This window comes from Drosophila miranda, chromosome 3 (genome assembly GCF_003369915.1).
Source record: "Drosophila miranda strain MSH22 chromosome 3, D.miranda_PacBio2.1, whole genome shotgun sequence".
NCBI lineage: Eukaryota > Metazoa > Arthropoda > Insecta > Diptera > Drosophilidae > Drosophila > Drosophila miranda.
In genome coordinates, this window is record NC_046676.1 from 14,606,080 (window position 1) to 14,623,041 (window position 16,962).

The window sequence follows — 16,962 nt, forward strand, 5'->3', positions numbered from 1 at the left end:
ATTATGAAAATTTTGTGTTCTTTAGAGAAGATACTTTCTTTATGGATACCTTTCTGTCGAACTGATTCTAAGTGTGATAGTCACAAGATAAACAAAGGAATACGAGATTTAATCTTATTAGTTAGTGAATTGAATGATATAGTGGCTATTCATACAAAAAGTCTGGAATATCTGTATCTGCTTTAAGAACACATAACACTTCGCGTATTAAAACAAAGTTGATTTATCCCCATCTATGTAGCAGGAGTAGGACACTATAATTCCATATTTCGTTAATGTGTTCTTTAAATATTAACAATTTAAGGCTTACAGCGAACAGTGAAAATGAATATTAAAAAATAAAAAATATTCTTTCTACCGACTAAAAAATCAAAAACAATTTATTGCGATCAAAAAAACAAATATCAACTTATACAATGTACAATGGTTTATAAATATACTACACTACATAATACGGCTACCACTACAACCAAAACGATGAATTGGAATTATAATCAATAACAAAGCAACAACATGTAAATGATTTTGTGGATTTGCGGACTGTCGGATTTGTCACTTTCTGCAAAAAGAACATTTTCTGTATTTTATATTCTTGTTCCGTGATTGTTTTCGTGTTTTTCGTTTTTTGATTTTGTTTTCTGCTTTCTGTTTTTATTGAAGTATGAGTTGTGTATATGGTAATTATACAGCTATACATATAAATATTAGGAGAATACTTTGGATTTTGTTCTTAGTTAGGCCTTAGAAGTAGGTGGTTATGAATAAATGTTATGAAGAATAGGCTCTGCCTATGTGTATAATAGGTTCTATATAGTATCTAATTTTTGTACATAATAGTTGTAGGCAAAACTGTTTTCATAATTTGCCCCAGAGATCATGGCAAATCATAAAGACATTTTACCATTGGTTAAGAAATGACAGCTTTGAAAATTTGTGGGAATTCGGCCGCTATCAAAATGAAGGACGGCCAAAAGCCCAGAAATTTACGCACTTAATCAAAGTTTGTTGGCTTTTCCACTGGTCGAATTAAGGACAATGTTAGTTGGTCGAACAAAAGCGAGACAGCATTGAGCCAAGTCCGAAGACCCCTGCTCAATGTGGCCCCGTTTTAGTGGCTTTTAAAGTTAGTCAAAAGTCATTTTAGCTCTGGTCCGGGGTTTAGTTTCAATAAATTGCCGGATCCGAGCAAAAATGAGTTTTGTATCTAAGGAAATTTCGAAAGCACATGTTGCTAACGAAATTTAAACGAATTTCAGGATTTTCAGTTTATTAAAAGTTAGAATTTCATCGATAGAAAGGTTAAATTTCGGTTCGTTTCAATAAAGTTAATGATAATTCCATATAGCTAGCGGTCTCTTGATCTTCCTCTTATCTTCTTGTTGGTTCAATAGTTTGTTTAGTTTTGTTGGTTGTTAAGAACTAATCACTTAGTTTATGGCATTTCCCACTAGGGAAATCTACAAAGTTTCATTTAGCTCGAACTTATTGGCTTACAACTAGTTACTGGTTACGGGTAAGGAGTAGTTGAAGACTATCAATTAATATTCGCAACTGTCGCCCTTGCACTGCATAAAAATTTTGTAAAAAATAAGAAGAATACTACAAATTGCAGTGGCTTGTAAAAAATCAAATAAAATTATACAATTGCAGATTGCAAGTCTCGATTCGGTGGGGCAGTGGTGGGACCCGGGCGCCCTAATTGTGACGCGGCCGCTTCAGCATTGCCCCAAAGTGCGCTCCCAGTCCGAATCCGCCGGAGGAAGAGGATGATGGTGAGGTGGAACGCAGGCGTTTCGCGGGCGACAGTTTCTTGGGAGCCTGGGCCAGTCGCTTTCGCTCCTTCATGAACTCTGCAAATTGAATAAGAGAAAACAGGGATATTAGTTGAATGAAATTTGTAAATTTCAAATCAAAGTCAGCTGCTGCACATCCTGTGGTGCTCTCCCTGTCATTGATCCCGGCAGCAGGATGGAACAGCAGGCGCCGCCTGTTTTTGCACATTTTGATTTCGGATTGTGGCACGTGGCTGGCAACAGCCCCTACACACGAGGGTTGCAACACACCCTACCCCCTGTCCAAGGGTAGCAAATAATGCCAGACGGCAGCTAGACAGTTTGGCCAGCTCAGGTAGAGACGCAAGTGAAAGCAAGAGTGGAGGTTTCCTCAGTTGCACGAGATGCCCAAGCCGCATAAATTACACGCCCAGCTAGGTCGCCACCAAAACTACAGCAATTCAAGGCTTGGCTTCTCTTCCCAACTGGCCAGAAACTCCACACTGCCCAAATGCGGGTGCGTATAGAATGCCCCGAACAGACACTTTTTATTATTATAGTCATTACACATTCATATGCGAGTGGCATATAAAAAACCAAACGAACGAACACAAAGCAATCAAAGGGAGGCTTGATAAGGCTACCAGCCATGGACTTGCCATGGTGGTGCATTGAAAGCTGATCCCCCTCGCGTTCTCTCGTAATGAGGTCAGGCAATAGACAAAGCAGAGTCAGAGCCAGAGCCACGCACAGCTGTTGGCATTTATAGACGAGATGCAGCGAGCAGAGCAGAGCCCGCATGCGATCGATCTGAAATCAACCCCCGCGTGGACGAGGATCAGATCAGTTCCATTCTGTTCCGTGGATAAAGAGATGAAAGGCTGAAAGATCTGAAACAGCTGCAGACAGCGCCAGAGTTCGTAACCCTTTCGAAAATCTCCCATAAAGCAAACTCTAATTGCATAGCAAGTCTATAATTTTGGTTTAAGTCGTTCCCCAGCAACGCCCACCACTAAAAGTCCTCCTCCACCCATGGGAACCGAAACTAAACAGAGGCGAGAACAATATGGGAAACCAATTTGTAACGTATATCGAAAGTGCAATCAAGCCTGACTCTGGGAATGGTCAAGCTCTGCTAGGCATTGCCCACCCTCGTCCTGGTTCTTGTCCGGCACTCACCTGTGATTTTTGGCTGTCGCTTGCGCAGCGCCTGAGCGGATGTTGTGCTGCTCAGGCTTTGACTCAGGCTGGACGGCGTGAATCGCACGGTAAGCGACTCATCCTGGGAGTCGTAGCAAGATTCGTTGTCTGTGTTGGACTCCAGCGACGAGTTCACCACATTCACTGTAAAGTTCTCGCGCTCAGCACGCTCATTGATCAGCGCATCCACCTCGCTGGCACCGGACTCCTCGCTGGGTCGTACGTGGGCCGCACGAGTCAGGGTGTACATTTCGGGGGCAAAGCTGGACTCCTGAAAGCTGACAAGCTCCCAGATGAACGAGGAGCTATCCGCCAAAGGCTTGCCAGCGCGGAAGTTGAATCCCCACTTCTGTGTGGCCATTTCCTGGTGTCTCTCCAGCTCGGCATTGAAGGGCCTGGGCACAGAGGAAAAGAGGATTTGGTTAGTAAATCAATTGTGAGAGATGAAAATCAGCAGCAGACTTACGCTTTGTTGGTGCTGGCCTCCGTGGTACTGGGACTGCCGAAGAGATTGCGCTTGATGCGATTCACCTGACGGCCGCAGGGCAAATTGCGACTGATCGACGGACTGGCACTTATCTTGCAGAACTCACTGAGCATGACGGGATTTAGCACGCGTGCACTGACCATGTTGTTTGTGGGTATATCTGGTGTCTGGATGTGGCACTGGGGGCAGCTCTGTTTTGGCTGCTTTGGCTGTTTTGACTGTGCGACGCAGTTTTGTCGTTTCTGCTTTGGGCCACTTGTTTGCGAATTGCACGACAAGGCGAACTGTCAAAGTTTTGGCGCCAAAACTTTTGTTTTCGGAGGGGCAGTCTCCACGTTCACGCACACACACAAACGCACACGTTAACTGGGGAGAGCACTGGTCTCCACAAGGTCTGTCGGAGCGAGAGCGAGTAAAACGTTTCTGTATGTGTAGCGCTATTGCAAGGTCTTTTTTGCGTTGTCTTTTTCACTTTTTTTACTCAAAAAAATTGTTGCCTGGCAATTTGTTTATAAGTTAATTATAAACAATATAATCACCTTCGCCTGCACTGAGACAATATTCCACTCAACGCACGAACTGTTGTTGCCAGCGAGTTGCGTTGTTGTCTCCAAAAGTAAGAGAGCACGATGTGTACAGTTGCTTTCTGGTTCGATATGTTCGCAGCACAATTTTTGTTAAATATTTGTTTATACAACTATGAGATGTTGTAATACTACAGCTCCGTTGACATTTTATTAAAGTTATGTGTAATTTCTAGCACACTGCGCATGGGAATATGCGCCACCGACTTGCTTGCACTTCTTCTGTACCTCTCTCGACGAACTCACTCAACAGAATAAAAACACAGATAAACAGCCAGAGCAAAGCAAAACGTCAAACAACCACCAAAGAGCGAACCGAACGCGTTGGCAGCGCTGCGGCGCGCTCTCTGCGTAGCAACCCTCGTTTTCAAAAACACGATCCAAGAGGAAGCACCACGTTAGCGGTTGGGTTGCTCTCGCTTGCGCTTTTTCAGCGTTGAGCATAGCTCCAATGTGATGCGCTTTCCAAAGCAGCAAAACAGCAAATAAATATTCCAGTGGGATGCTCTTTCCCAAGTAAATGAGATAAATGATTAACATGAATGTGAATATATTTCATCGCATATTGTATCCGAGTTAATTGATTGTTAAAGTGCAGCAATAAGATGTTTCATGGGGCGATTTCTTTCGCAGAGTGCATCCAGTATTCGACTTGCCTACCGTTCCGCCTCTCTCGATTTCTGTCTGCATCTCTCTTTCGTGTACTCTGTTGTGTGTTGTTGCTGCGCCGCCACCTCTGGTGGAGCTGTACTTTTGCCTGCATGCGATGGTAGATAAAAATGCTTGGTCTCGGTTTTGGTTTGGTTGGAAACAAACTGGATTTGGTGCAGTCGCAGAGGAGCGAAAGGCGAGCACTCGAATTGGATTCGGGGCACAATTTCTTTTCACTTTCCTCGGGTCTCTGGGGGGCAAACGAAGGGGACTATGTGGGGCAACAGTATTCGATTCGATAGACCGTCAAAAATAGAGTTTCCATGGCAATGAGGGTGTTTAAATTTCCGTTACATCTTTTTTTCTCGGTTCCCAAAGTTCGAGGCGAGACTTTACAAAGTTTTCCCACCTCTCTATTTGAGTGCAAAATCGTAAAAAATTAAATTACACTACCAAGGCAATAAAATGCGATTTATATTGTTTGCACAAATCCAATTACGGGACAAAAAACAAAGAACTAACCGATGCCGGGGAAGTCAGATTCGGAAACTAAAGACATAATTTGCTTTGTCCCTTTGCACTCGACGAAATAATGGGAAAACCTCTTGGCTTTTCCACACAAAAACTGTGAAGAAAATGAGTAGAAAAAACAGAGTCCTGGCCCCTGGAGTGCAATCACCCCAAAAAAAGGCAGAGATCGTTTGACGATCGTTCGATTAGGCAGCATCGCCTGTCTGTCCTCCCTCCACTGGACTGTCCCTTGTGGTTCGGTTTTCTGTTTATGGGACACACCCTCCCCGACGAAGAAAAAAGACGGAAAATATAAAGAAACGTACATTTACACACTTCATAACAAATTTGAGAATTCTGGTGGCGTTCGGTTGCAGTCATGCCTGCAACATAAACAACTCAAGCCGCTGAAAAGAGGGAAAGAGTTCGTGATCCCTTTAAGTAATTTCCTCCTCGAGTGGACGAAATATCTACAGGATATCCTGGCGGCAACACATCTATATGGGTTGTGTAAACACACGCGGAAAAAAGGCGTAGAAAAGAGGTGGAAAAATACTTCATTGCCATATAGTCGATGTGGGGTGAGGAGTCGAGCCCATTATAAGGGCAGATCTTAAAGGATTGCTTAAATGAGGAACGTGCGGGTACTCGATACAAGGTGTTCCATCGATTAGAGACCTTAATGCTGGTTGGAGAACTCACAGAAATAGGATCTAACCACTCTCTTAAACCTCCCGTAGCCTATCTAATATTCATACGAGACACACGAGAGTCCCTGACCTGATAAGGCCTTGGAAAAACATCATCAGCAGATACCAGACGAAGGTCGCGGTCTGTAAAACATTATCTCGTCTCATGTCTATAAAAACCTCAACGCAGCGCAGTCCAGTCCTGTATAAAATATACGTTACACTCATTTCAAATGCAACGCGTCTTATCGCCTCAACGCATAGCCACACAATCAACACTCCAGCAGAGCCCCGAGCAGCCCAGAGCCAACCCCCGAACTAGAAGGTGGCCCAAGATAGTCATACTAAAAACCTCCTCGACTCGACCCTGCGCTAAGCCCAACTCTACGTGCCACGTGTTCTCCAGCGTTCAGTTCTTGCAGCGGGTGTTCAAATGCCCATCGAGCATGACCAGGAGGCGAAGTAACGTACCAAATTGCCGTAAGATACATTTCATATAGACAAAGACTGCATATTGTATTCTCGGTTCCGTAAGGAAATTACCATAAAAACTGTTTAGCTCACGGAACTGTGACCGCAACTCCAAACATTTTGCTAGGCAGGTGCGCTATGGTTAAGGATACTTTCTGCAGGGGTACGAGTATATTTTGTGGGAGTGTTTGCCCGAAAATAATAACCGATAATGAGAAAGGAAACCAGCGAAACTATAATAATGAGTGTGTATGCCCATAAACGATTCCCATAAAATATAGAAAATATTTCAGAACTAATAGATGATTTCTTGAGTAAAATCCAGACCACTCATTATATTTAGATCTCTATGACCAAGACCAAACCCCTTTGCTGTCCAGTAACAAACCCATGGCCTAAGAAGGAAACCCATTTATATTTCCCAACCGAAAAGCGATCCCTATCAAAACAGAAACAGAGAAAGACAGTGTTACCTAGCATTTTTGAGCGTGATCCTTGGCAAATGACCGATCATTAATATAACAAAATCTCAGTGCAGGACATTTACAAATGACTCTGACTTATCTTCCATCTTTTGATGGGACAAATTGCTGCGGTCAGATCGAAAAGTAATTGATGAATTGCCTTGGAGTGGAATGCAAATAGCTGGGCAAGTATGCAAATGTTTGGACTGGCTACTGGGGACTGGCTAATCCTTTGCTGATCCTGCGGCTACTGTGCTACTTCCCATCCAATCATTCCATCAATCAGTCAGATAGACACTTGTGCTCACCACATAGATGGAGAGGGAGAGCGAGGGCAATAGCAGGAGATACTGTCATGACGACTCATTTTATTGGAACAGTCACTGGATAAACACACACACAGCCAAACAGAGCCCAATGCCCTGGAGGTTGTGTGAAAAGGTTCCTCTTCCTGGTAAACGCGTGGAAAACGTGTTTTCGAATTTCGTTGGGCGCAGCCCGATGCCAGGAGAACTCGTTTTATCAGCCAAGAAATTATAAATATTTATGGAAAACCATTTGAAGAGCAAACCCAAGAAAAAACGCAGACGAAAGAAAAACAAACAAACGAATAAAGTCAAGAAGTTGTCAAATCCTATGGGATACCGTAGGTCAGGAGAAAATCAGATCACTTTCAATGTGTGTGAGCAGTGCACCCATGGCGAGGCTGCAAATGAATCTTTCTATCTGTTTTGGTTTCTGTATCTTTGCTTAGCGCTGTTTGCCCCGACTATCTGTGGCTCAACTACCCCAAAAAAGTGGATGCGCACTTTTGGATCCAGGCCCAATAAAACCATCGCCGGGCCGAAGGGACTCAAAGGTAACGCAAACGCTCCCCGCCCGTCCGAATAATAATAAAACGCATTTATGACTATGATTGGTGAGAAAAGCCATAAAGCAGCGATACAATCAGCGATCGCTTGGATATCTCCACGGAATAAAAGTAACAGAAATAACAGAAATCCTTTCGAAAACAGGTTGAGAGAGCGGCGGGACAGAGCGACAATCAAGTGATGTTTGGTCCCATAGTTAGCTGGCAGGTAGATGAGGATTGTGTTTGGGATTGGGGATGGGGATGGGGTTTCCAATCACAACGACGCAGTGCAGGCGACGCAGACGAATTTATTATAGAGAAGACCACAGCATTGCATTGCAGGGCATGAACCTTTAAGAGTATTTTGTAATGATTGAGTGTAGAATAACATTAAAGAAAACCAAAACGAACAGCATCGACAACAGCAGGGTATGGTTGGTGTACAGTTGTGTAGTGGATTGAATTATTGGCTATTTAGCTCTAATCGTAGTCTTCTTCTTCACTTTGTCCATCTACTTCGTCCAGTAAGTCGTCTCTTGTGTCAGAACTGTACGAAGCAATGGAGTCCTCATCACTATTCCGGTTCCCAGATGACTGCGACCAGAGTGTGATCTGGCCATCGGTCGACGAGCTGACATACATCTCGCCGTCGGGACTGTACTTGATGCCGCTAATGTTGTGCCCCATTTGCAATTGGGCCCTAAATCGATCTTCTTCCTCGCCTGTGTCGTAATTAAACTTTAGAATCTTTCCTTCCAAGCTGGCACACACAAAGCTCTTCTTCTGTGGATGCAGCGATGCGCCCATCACCTTGAACGGCATCTTATGATGCCCGTGTATGTTGAAGGTATCCGCGTCGAAAAAGACAACGCTTTTGCCATAGCCGATGGTCACCGTCTTCCCATCGGCACACAGCTCCATACTCTTGGCGTGATGGGGCAGCGAGATCTTGTGGCTTCTCAGGCCACTCAAAATGTCCCACAGCTGGATGTTGCGGTCGTAGGACGAGGCGAGAAACGAGCGATCGTCGCGGCAGAAGATCACGTTGCGCACACCTTTTAATTTCTTTTGGTAAACGCACAGGACCTCCTTGCTTTGATTCACGTCATACAAACAGATCTTGCTCGCGCGCTCCTGGCTGCTGGTAAGCATGCGCTCCGACCCAGTGTCCAGCGCCAAACTTGACACCATCTGGGTATGCCGGAACTTCGTCAGTTCAAGGCCACTGGAGACACTCCAAATGCGGGCGGTGCAATCATCACTGCCAGTCGCCACAATCGTGGCATTCTCACTCACGGACACTCCACGCACTGCACTCTGGTGGCCCAAGAGGGTTCTGAATTTTTCTCCAGTGTCACCGCGACGTACAATCCCCCGGCCATCCCGTCCGACGGAGGCCAAGTAGAAGCCGCTATCGCAAACCTTGCTGAAGCTCAGATCCAGCACAGAGTCCATGTGGCCCACGAGTGGGATTCCACACGGAAAATTCAAGTCCATTATGTTTGACTTTGCTTGGATTTCGTTTCGATTTAAAGCAAAAATTTAAAAGTATAACAAAAATTACTGAGAACTATTGTAGACCTTCTTTACAGAGGGATAAAAGGGTAATGCCAATTTGAGGGTAATGCCAATACAAAAGAAAAACTACAGGCTACTATGTTTCGATGTACCTCAAAGAATCCTATATATATGCCTATTAGTCATCCTCCAAAAAAAAGGGACTCGACTCGACTCACTTAAAGCCGCGCATCTAGATTCGTCTCCCAATAAAGCAGCAGAGTGCCCTTCCTTCCATTTGATTTTCCCACTTTTAATTTAATAGAAAGCACACAAGTCCGGGGATAAGGCAGAGCCCTCGGTATCTCCGTGTGCCAGAGTCTGGGTATCAGTCATCACTTGTTAATCTCTCTTAAACGTTTCAGCGGATATTATATGGCTCACGCCCTCACAGACTCATTTTTTTGGCAAACAGCGGAAGCGGAAGATGAAACAGGATGGCGGAATGAAGGCAAACTACTGGCAACTTTGTCGGCAAGGAGCGTCAGGATTTTGGCAAGGTGGAGGGAAGAGGATGCCGCACAAAGGCCTTGACAGCGGCTGAGATAGGGGGGAGGGGGCGTAATGTATATTAAATGCACTCGAGAAGATTCAATTCATATTTCAGAACGTTTTGCTTTCATTAGGCGCCGAACAAAGGAGATTTCCAGTGCTGACTTGCCCTCCGGTGGCTCCGGTGGCTCTGGTGGCATGCGCGTGCTCTGCTCTCGAGTACCGGCACCGGTGAGGCTCGGGATAAATTTATACTCTCAGTGTGGGTTCCTCGGTGCGGGTGTGTGTCGAAGGATGACACCTGTGCATACAAAAACAGGCACAAGGACAGGCAGACAATGCTTCAGATATGCTCTGCCCCGCCCCTGCCACAGCTCAGCTCAGCTCTCAACACCTTTTGGCAATCTTTGACTTTGTACCTGAACCAATTGTGATGCAGGCGGCACAGGACAAGGAGCTGTGGCAGTGGCAGTGGTAGTGGCAGGAGTAACCGCAAGACTAACAAAAACACGCCCGCAATTGACTCGATTTCACTTTCATGCGCACACAAAGTCCTCAGAGTCCTTCCTAATCATCACAAGGAGCTGCTGGATGGGGGCGCAACGAAAACTGCCACTGGAGCTGGGGAAATTAAACGGATTTCCTCGAGAGCTTGACTTGACAATGTGCATATATGCTGATGTACTCGAAGCTGGTTCAGGGCAAGAGCTAATTAGATTGCTTTCGAGCAGGATCCACAGAAGGAGTTCGCGAAAGTTACAAAAAGGTTAACGAATTATGAAAATCAAAAAGGAACAGTGCCCCATATCCAGCGGGGGATTATTCCTCCATTTTAAGATACGATATCAAACCTTTTTCCACGATTGTTTATTTCTACGTTGTGCATCATTTGATTTCGTTCTCAATACTTGGACTGTTTGTTCCCATAACCTACTGTCCCGCATTGGAGGCTGGCCCACAAACAGACAATTCATTGAGCGTTTTCCGCTTTCCATTTCCCTCTTCGAATTTCAATTTTCATTTTCTTTTTGGTTTTGAAAATGCATTAATAATAATTAGTACAAACATGGAAGAGCTTCAAAGGCAGCAGAGCTAGCGAGGAAATGCAACTCATCTCAGTAATGATGACTTTGAGATGGAAAGCGACAGCATTAGGGCGTGGTCAAAGAGGGTCTTGGACCAGCAGAAAGTCTCGATTCATTTGTCAGCAGAAGCAGAAACGGAAGCAGAGGCATCATCAAAAATGTTCCCAATGTCAGCGAAAATTTGGAAATGAATTTCGTTTTAGCGATTTTTGGCCATCAAAATATTTACTGGGCTCATAAAATAGTACACTTTATGGACAAGAACGACGGGAATTCTTTGTATGTAATTGCATATAATTTTTATAGAACATCAGGAGTAGCAAAGGTAGGGAGTGGGAACAGCAAGGGGTAAGGATATGGGATAGGAAAGGAAAGGAGCAGCCACGGCCACTCCCATTGATAATGCGAAAGCATCAGACATCAATCTGTCCCAGAGTGCCAGAGTGTCCCGTCCCAGAGATTTTCATTTTCGTATTTCGTTTCCGTTCCTCCGCCAAGACAGAAGTGTCAAGACAAATCAATAAACTTCTAATTTTATTACGGTGCCGTCTTTAGGAACAGAACGTTACAGATACAGATACATATACAGATACCGATCTGTCAATTTCCATTGTCAATTTGACAATTGATATCTCACACATCATTTGGTTCGAGTGCGTACAATGAGATTGTTTATGCCATTTTTGGGTAAGCGACTGGCGAATTCCTTCCCTCGTAGGTAGTCCCTGCACTGCAGAGCCCAAGGATCCTCGCAGGGGCTTGGGTTCTGGGCCAGGCATCGGCTTTCTTTCTTTCATACCTTTCGCTACTGCCCTGCCGAGCCGCCTTTCCCCGATCTCTAGGGGTTGTCTCAACTTGCGGTTTTCCTTGAGAAATTGCCATGATTTTTCCGCATTTTCTGCTGGCATTTTGTCCACTTAACGCTGCTCGCCTCTCTCTCTGCCTTTAGTTCTGTGTCTGGTCAGAGTTCAAATATGGGTCCATTGACTAATGACATTTGTCCGCAAATGCTTGCATAATCCTCTTAGATCTGATCTGTTGTTGTGGGTCAATGTGCTGGTCGATTGTGCGGTCGAGCCAGGAGAAAGCAGGCGGAGGAGAAGGTGAAAAGGTCCTTCGTTAATTGTGAGGCTTATAGCCCTATTTGCCTATGAAATCTGGCAATCGTTTTTTCGATTTAATAGATTTCTATCCCAATACTTATTAATATTTTTGTCTTATTGCAACTGCATATACTCATCATCTGTTATATTTTTCTTATAAAGGTGCCTTCTACCTCCTAAAACTCTTTTGCAGGAAAAAACGATGCGATGCCTCTCATGAACCCAACTTTCCCATAACTTTGCCACTTTCCCATAAATCCCCTTGTAAGACTCTTGTAAACCCAAACGAAATTATGCAAAAAGCAACGCTCTACATCATGTTAAGGACTCGAGTGATCAATCCCAAATAATTCTGACACTTCTGCAGGGCGCTGCAGATACTTTACAAAGAGAAAGCGAGAGCTTGTACCAGTTTTGGCATTCGCCATGGCTGTCGCATCTGATGCTACTTTCGCCGATCGCCGGGAGAGGCGCAGATCAATCAAATTTGGTCACGCTGTCGGGAATTATGTCACTCGGTTACTCAAATTGCAAAAGGCTGAACACCAGGATGATGAACTGGCTCTGGCAGCTTGACGGTTACTCTGATTTGCATATGAGGAGCAGAGGCAGTAGCAGCAGCAGCAAAGAGTTTTCCTCGGCAGCTGCGGCCGAGTTTTCCCATTAACCCCCAAAGTGGTTGCCTCAAAAAACTTTCATTGACAAAGGTCCAAAGTTTTTCTGGGTATTTTTTCTAGAGTTTTTCCTCTTTTTTTTTGTCTGTGCTGTCAGCGCATCAATCATGAATTTTATGTTTGTGTCTTTTAGGCAGGCGATTTCCTAAAATATCTTTTGTAATTCTGTTTTGCAATTAGGTAAAGCGGTTTAATTGGAATTTGTGTAATATGATACTTTTCTTTTGGTGGAAGGATAAACCCTTTTTAGACATATGGTAATCCTGGAAAGAGCAGAGAGAGAGAGGGACAGATCCGAGGGACTGAGCATAGAGATTTTTCATGTTGCGCCTGCGCAGATGCAAGCCCCGCTCCTGCCCCATAAATTGAGACGTATATGAGGGGAAATCTTGCCAAATTTTTAGCCACCACCCCTCCCATCCATATATCAATCAATTGTCAGGGTCCATAAACGATTTTATAATGGGATTCGGTGGCCAGCTGCTCGAAGTGATATAAAATCATCGGATACTCTCACGATGGGCACGGCATACCGAAATCGCACTTTATGGCCATACAAAATTGCTTCATTCGAGTCACAGCCACAAGCCGAATGTCGAATTAAATCCAAGACTCATGTAAGTCCAAGAATTATGGGAGATGTCTTGTCTGCTGACTGTTGTCTGGCAGGGCTCTGGCTCTGGCTGCCACTTCCTGTTTGTGCGTCTATCGTTGCTCCACTAATTGCTGGAAGGATATGACAATGCTAAAACAGGAAGCGGAAGCAAAAGTAAAACGGGAGCGACAGCGAAACAGAGGGAATGGGAACATCTTCTAACTAAGCGTTTAGCCAGGGGGCACTACACCAAAAACAAAGAACCAAACAAGCAACAACAAAACCAAAAAACACACGCAATCTCACTAAGCAAATTTAAATGACGCTTCGCTCCGGGTGCATTCATTAAGGGTCTGCTCTGCTCGATAATTAACGCCCTTATGTCCAGGGAACAACATCAGAGCAGGAGCATTGCATGGCATGGAATGGAATGGAATGCCAGCGAGAATGTATGTAAGAGAAATGAGCCAAGGAATTCCCCAGTCAGCAATGAGAAAAGTCGCGACTAAGGGACGGCTCTGTCCCTAGCCCTGTGTCCGGTACTCGTTGTCCTCTGTCCTCTATCCTCTTTCCATTGTATTGTCCTGTGTCCGTGGGCCATTGTGACTAATTGATTTGCTCAACTGAATGTGCCATCCGCTGCTACCCTCGGCTTGTCTGCTTAATTTGCAGTTTCAATAGCTGGCCAAAAGTATCTGAATTTGCGGCGTCTAGTTAATAGGATTCTAATGCCATTTCGAGGGGATTTTCGGCAAAGACAAATGTCAATTTGTTATGGGAAGCGCTGCTTGTAAGGCGATTCATTAGAGTGCACAATACGAATATATAAAATATTGAATGTAAATTCAAAAAGGTATCAATGCTGCAAACAATACCATACAAAGCCCAAGACAACAACCTTCGTTAAAGCATATCCTAAAATTTTCTTTGATATTCATTTGATTTTGTACATTGAACCACTTCGAATTTCATTAAATTTTTGCTGACGAAACTTTCAATTTGCTTTAGTATTTGAGTGAAGAAAATCTCTATCTCATGACAAGACAAATCCTTTTTAGTTTAGAAAAGGAATATCTCGATATTTCTCTGCTGACAGCAGAATCAGAATCAGGTTTCAATTTGCTTTGGTCGAGAACATTTCCTTAAAATTGTGGCATCAAATAAATTTGAATTTCATTTATTTTTAGATCAAGAAAATCACAGGGAAGCCACAAAATTAATTTTCATTTTAGGTAAAGAAAATCTCCGAGTTTCCTGCTCGACAAACAGCATCTAAGCGGATAAGGGAACAGATTTGTAATAAAATTTTGCCTGGTCAAAGCCTCGATAGAAGTTCCAAGCTGATTTCTACCTGATGCTGGGCAGATTTTTCCCTCTTGCAAGGACAACCCCTTCAGGCTGACCATCGAACGTGGAGTTTTCTCTCTGGTTTCCCATAAATATCCACAGCGAAAGTTATGAAAACAAAAGGGCCTGCAATCGGGAAAAGTTCTCAATGCCAGATCGCGCAAGGGAGCTCTTTTTTCCCCGATTCTCTGACGTGAGGTGCCCGAACCCTTTTGTTTTTCCCACATGACACATAAATAACAGCCACTGGTCAGCCCGCTTCTGTTGCAGCCTCGGCTTCCACCTCTGAGCTTCAACTTCAGCTTCAGCTGTTCTGTTAATTGAATCATTTGGGATGAGCAGAACGGACTGGAGGTTGAGACAATGGCACCATAATCATTATGAGTGATTGCAGAGGCACACAAAGACAAAAGGGGCCAAGGAAGCCTTTTAAATCAATTTGAATAAGTCACACAACACAGCTGGCCAGCAGACACAGCTCATGTAACTCCATAGTTGATGGACTCACTTTCTCTCTCCGACGACGGCGACTCATCCTCATCCCCTTGTAATCCCCGACAGTTGGATGTGCAGCCGTGGCAAGGGTTTGTCTAAAACGGGAACCACTTGAGAAGCGGGTTCCTTACGAGAGGATGTGACTCGAGGATTTTCCAAACCGATACACACTCGAGTGCCCCCCGCCCTAGCACGGGTCAATAACTTTCCTCATCCGAGTGTCATTTCAATGATATTATTTCTGCGAGTGCATAAGGTCGTTGAAGAAATAACGTTTTTGCTGGAAATTAGGTGTATTTTGTTGTTGCAGCAGCAATCCCACCTGGAAGCTAGATGTATCCTCCTAGTTTTGTGTTTTTAATGACTACCAATGAGGCTGCTCATCTCTTAGCGCATGATTCCCACTCCAGACAACTTTCCTCACCTTCAGAATGACGATGAGCCTCAGCAGAAACTTACTTAATATTGTATCCCAAGGGACCGACCAGCTGCTGTCGAAGCTCGGTTCGTTCCTGCTCGACTTAGTTTCAGTTACAGTTTCAGCTGAGAGTCGTCTCACAGTATTGCAGTCCCAGGACGGCAGTCGTGTCGGCTTACTCGGCTGCGGCGGGATATCATGTCAACGCTTTGACTGGCAGTTAACTTGCCCTTGTCGCCTTGTTTTATCCCGTCTGCAACATTTAAAAGGCTTAAAACTTTAATTAAAAGAAGTGAGAGACCTCGGGACTGCGACTGAGACTTGGCACAGCTGTGCCTGCTCCTGTTCCTGCTCCTGCTGTTATGCATTTGATCTATGCGCTGACAGGATGGGACACGGGACGAGGTTCCCACTGTTTCAGCGGAGTGCATTCCGTAATCGGATACTTTTATTGCTGAAAGGATAAACCACAAAATGCTTTGTATGCCCATCACATAATACATTCTACAAAAGAGTCTTTTCCTGCTCTCTCTCTCGCTCTCTCTTTCTGAGCACATTGCATAAGCAGCTTAAAGTCGCTCTGCCAGCAGCGGAAACTTTACGACAGTTGTAACGATTCCTTCTTGATTTTTTCGTATTTTCCGGGAATCTCTCCTTTTGTTTCAGGAAGTGTCGTCAATGCCTGGCGCTGATCTGAAATAAAAATATTCCGCGTTGGCAATAAAATTGATGGATTCGTTGCGCGCAGCGCTCAATAAAAATGTTGCCAAAAAGATGGAACCCAATATAAAGGGAAATCGGAACTGCAGCGGGAACAGAGGATGGGCTGCGGCACACAAAGTGAGCATCGGAGTCAGAGGTTCGTCCCAGACAGGAAGTGTTTAACACACGTTTAGTTGCTCCTTTTGGGACCGGACTCGGACCCGCCGGGAGCTAAGCACATTAAAGCGTTAACTGAGCATTATTCAAATCCCGGCCACAGCAAGCCCATTAGCCGGGATTAGGCATGGGCAATAACACGCAACGGAACTCTGGAGACAGAGCCATTACATATGCAAAGCACGGAGCCAGGGATCTCCATCTCATGCGATCCTTGTGTCGGGGTTGGTGATGCCACAGAAGGGTTAACATCTACACTCCTGTGTCCTGGGTCCTGCATTTTGCGAATTCCCATTGTCTTCTGTCTGCTGCAGTTCAGCGCATCTTAAGTAGGGTTCGATGAGGCCCTGTCCTGTGCTGAAGGGTGGGCCTTGGAGTTGTAATAAAATGTTTAAAAATTTCTGCAAAATGATTTTGCATGTGCCAAATGCAGTGCTGAAAAGTTTTCAGTTGATTTATTGCTCAATGGGAACTGGTGAAAATCCGTTTATTACTTGATGGCTTGATCAAATGATCGAAGGTCTTAGGGAATCTGTGGAGGGAGTGAGAGACTTTTCTTTGCATAAAAAACTAGATGCATAAATCATATGATTTATGTTTGTTTCAGATACTTGGAAAAAGTAAATAAATTTACTT

The 16,962-nt window shown here is 44.4% G+C and overlaps 2 protein-coding genes across 2 annotated transcripts; both read right to left on the reverse strand.

Annotated features, from left to right (window-relative positions):
• Positions 1-497: 497 nt before the first annotated feature.
• On the reverse strand, positions 498-4,305 carry LOC108159865 (cyclin-dependent kinase inhibitor 1). Its single transcript, XM_017293466.2, has 3 exons — positions 3,439-4,305; positions 2,952-3,367; positions 498-1,850 (listed from the first exon to the last, which is right to left on the reverse strand). The coding sequence occupies exons 1-3, from the start codon at positions 3,600-3,602 to the stop codon at positions 1,696-1,698; spliced, it is 735 nt and encodes a 244-aa protein (XP_017148955.1). The 5' UTR covers positions 3,603-4,305; the 3' UTR covers positions 498-1,695.
• Positions 4,306-8,029: 3,724 nt separating this feature from the next.
• LOC108159864 (serine-threonine kinase receptor-associated protein) lies at positions 8,030-9,291 on the reverse strand. The gene has a single exon (XM_017293465.2). It carries the CDS (start codon positions 9,176-9,178, stop codon positions 8,162-8,164), a length of 1,017 nt encoding a protein of 338 aa, XP_017148954.1. The 5' UTR covers positions 9,179-9,291; the 3' UTR covers positions 8,030-8,161.
• Positions 9,292-16,962: the final 7,671 nt, after the last annotated feature.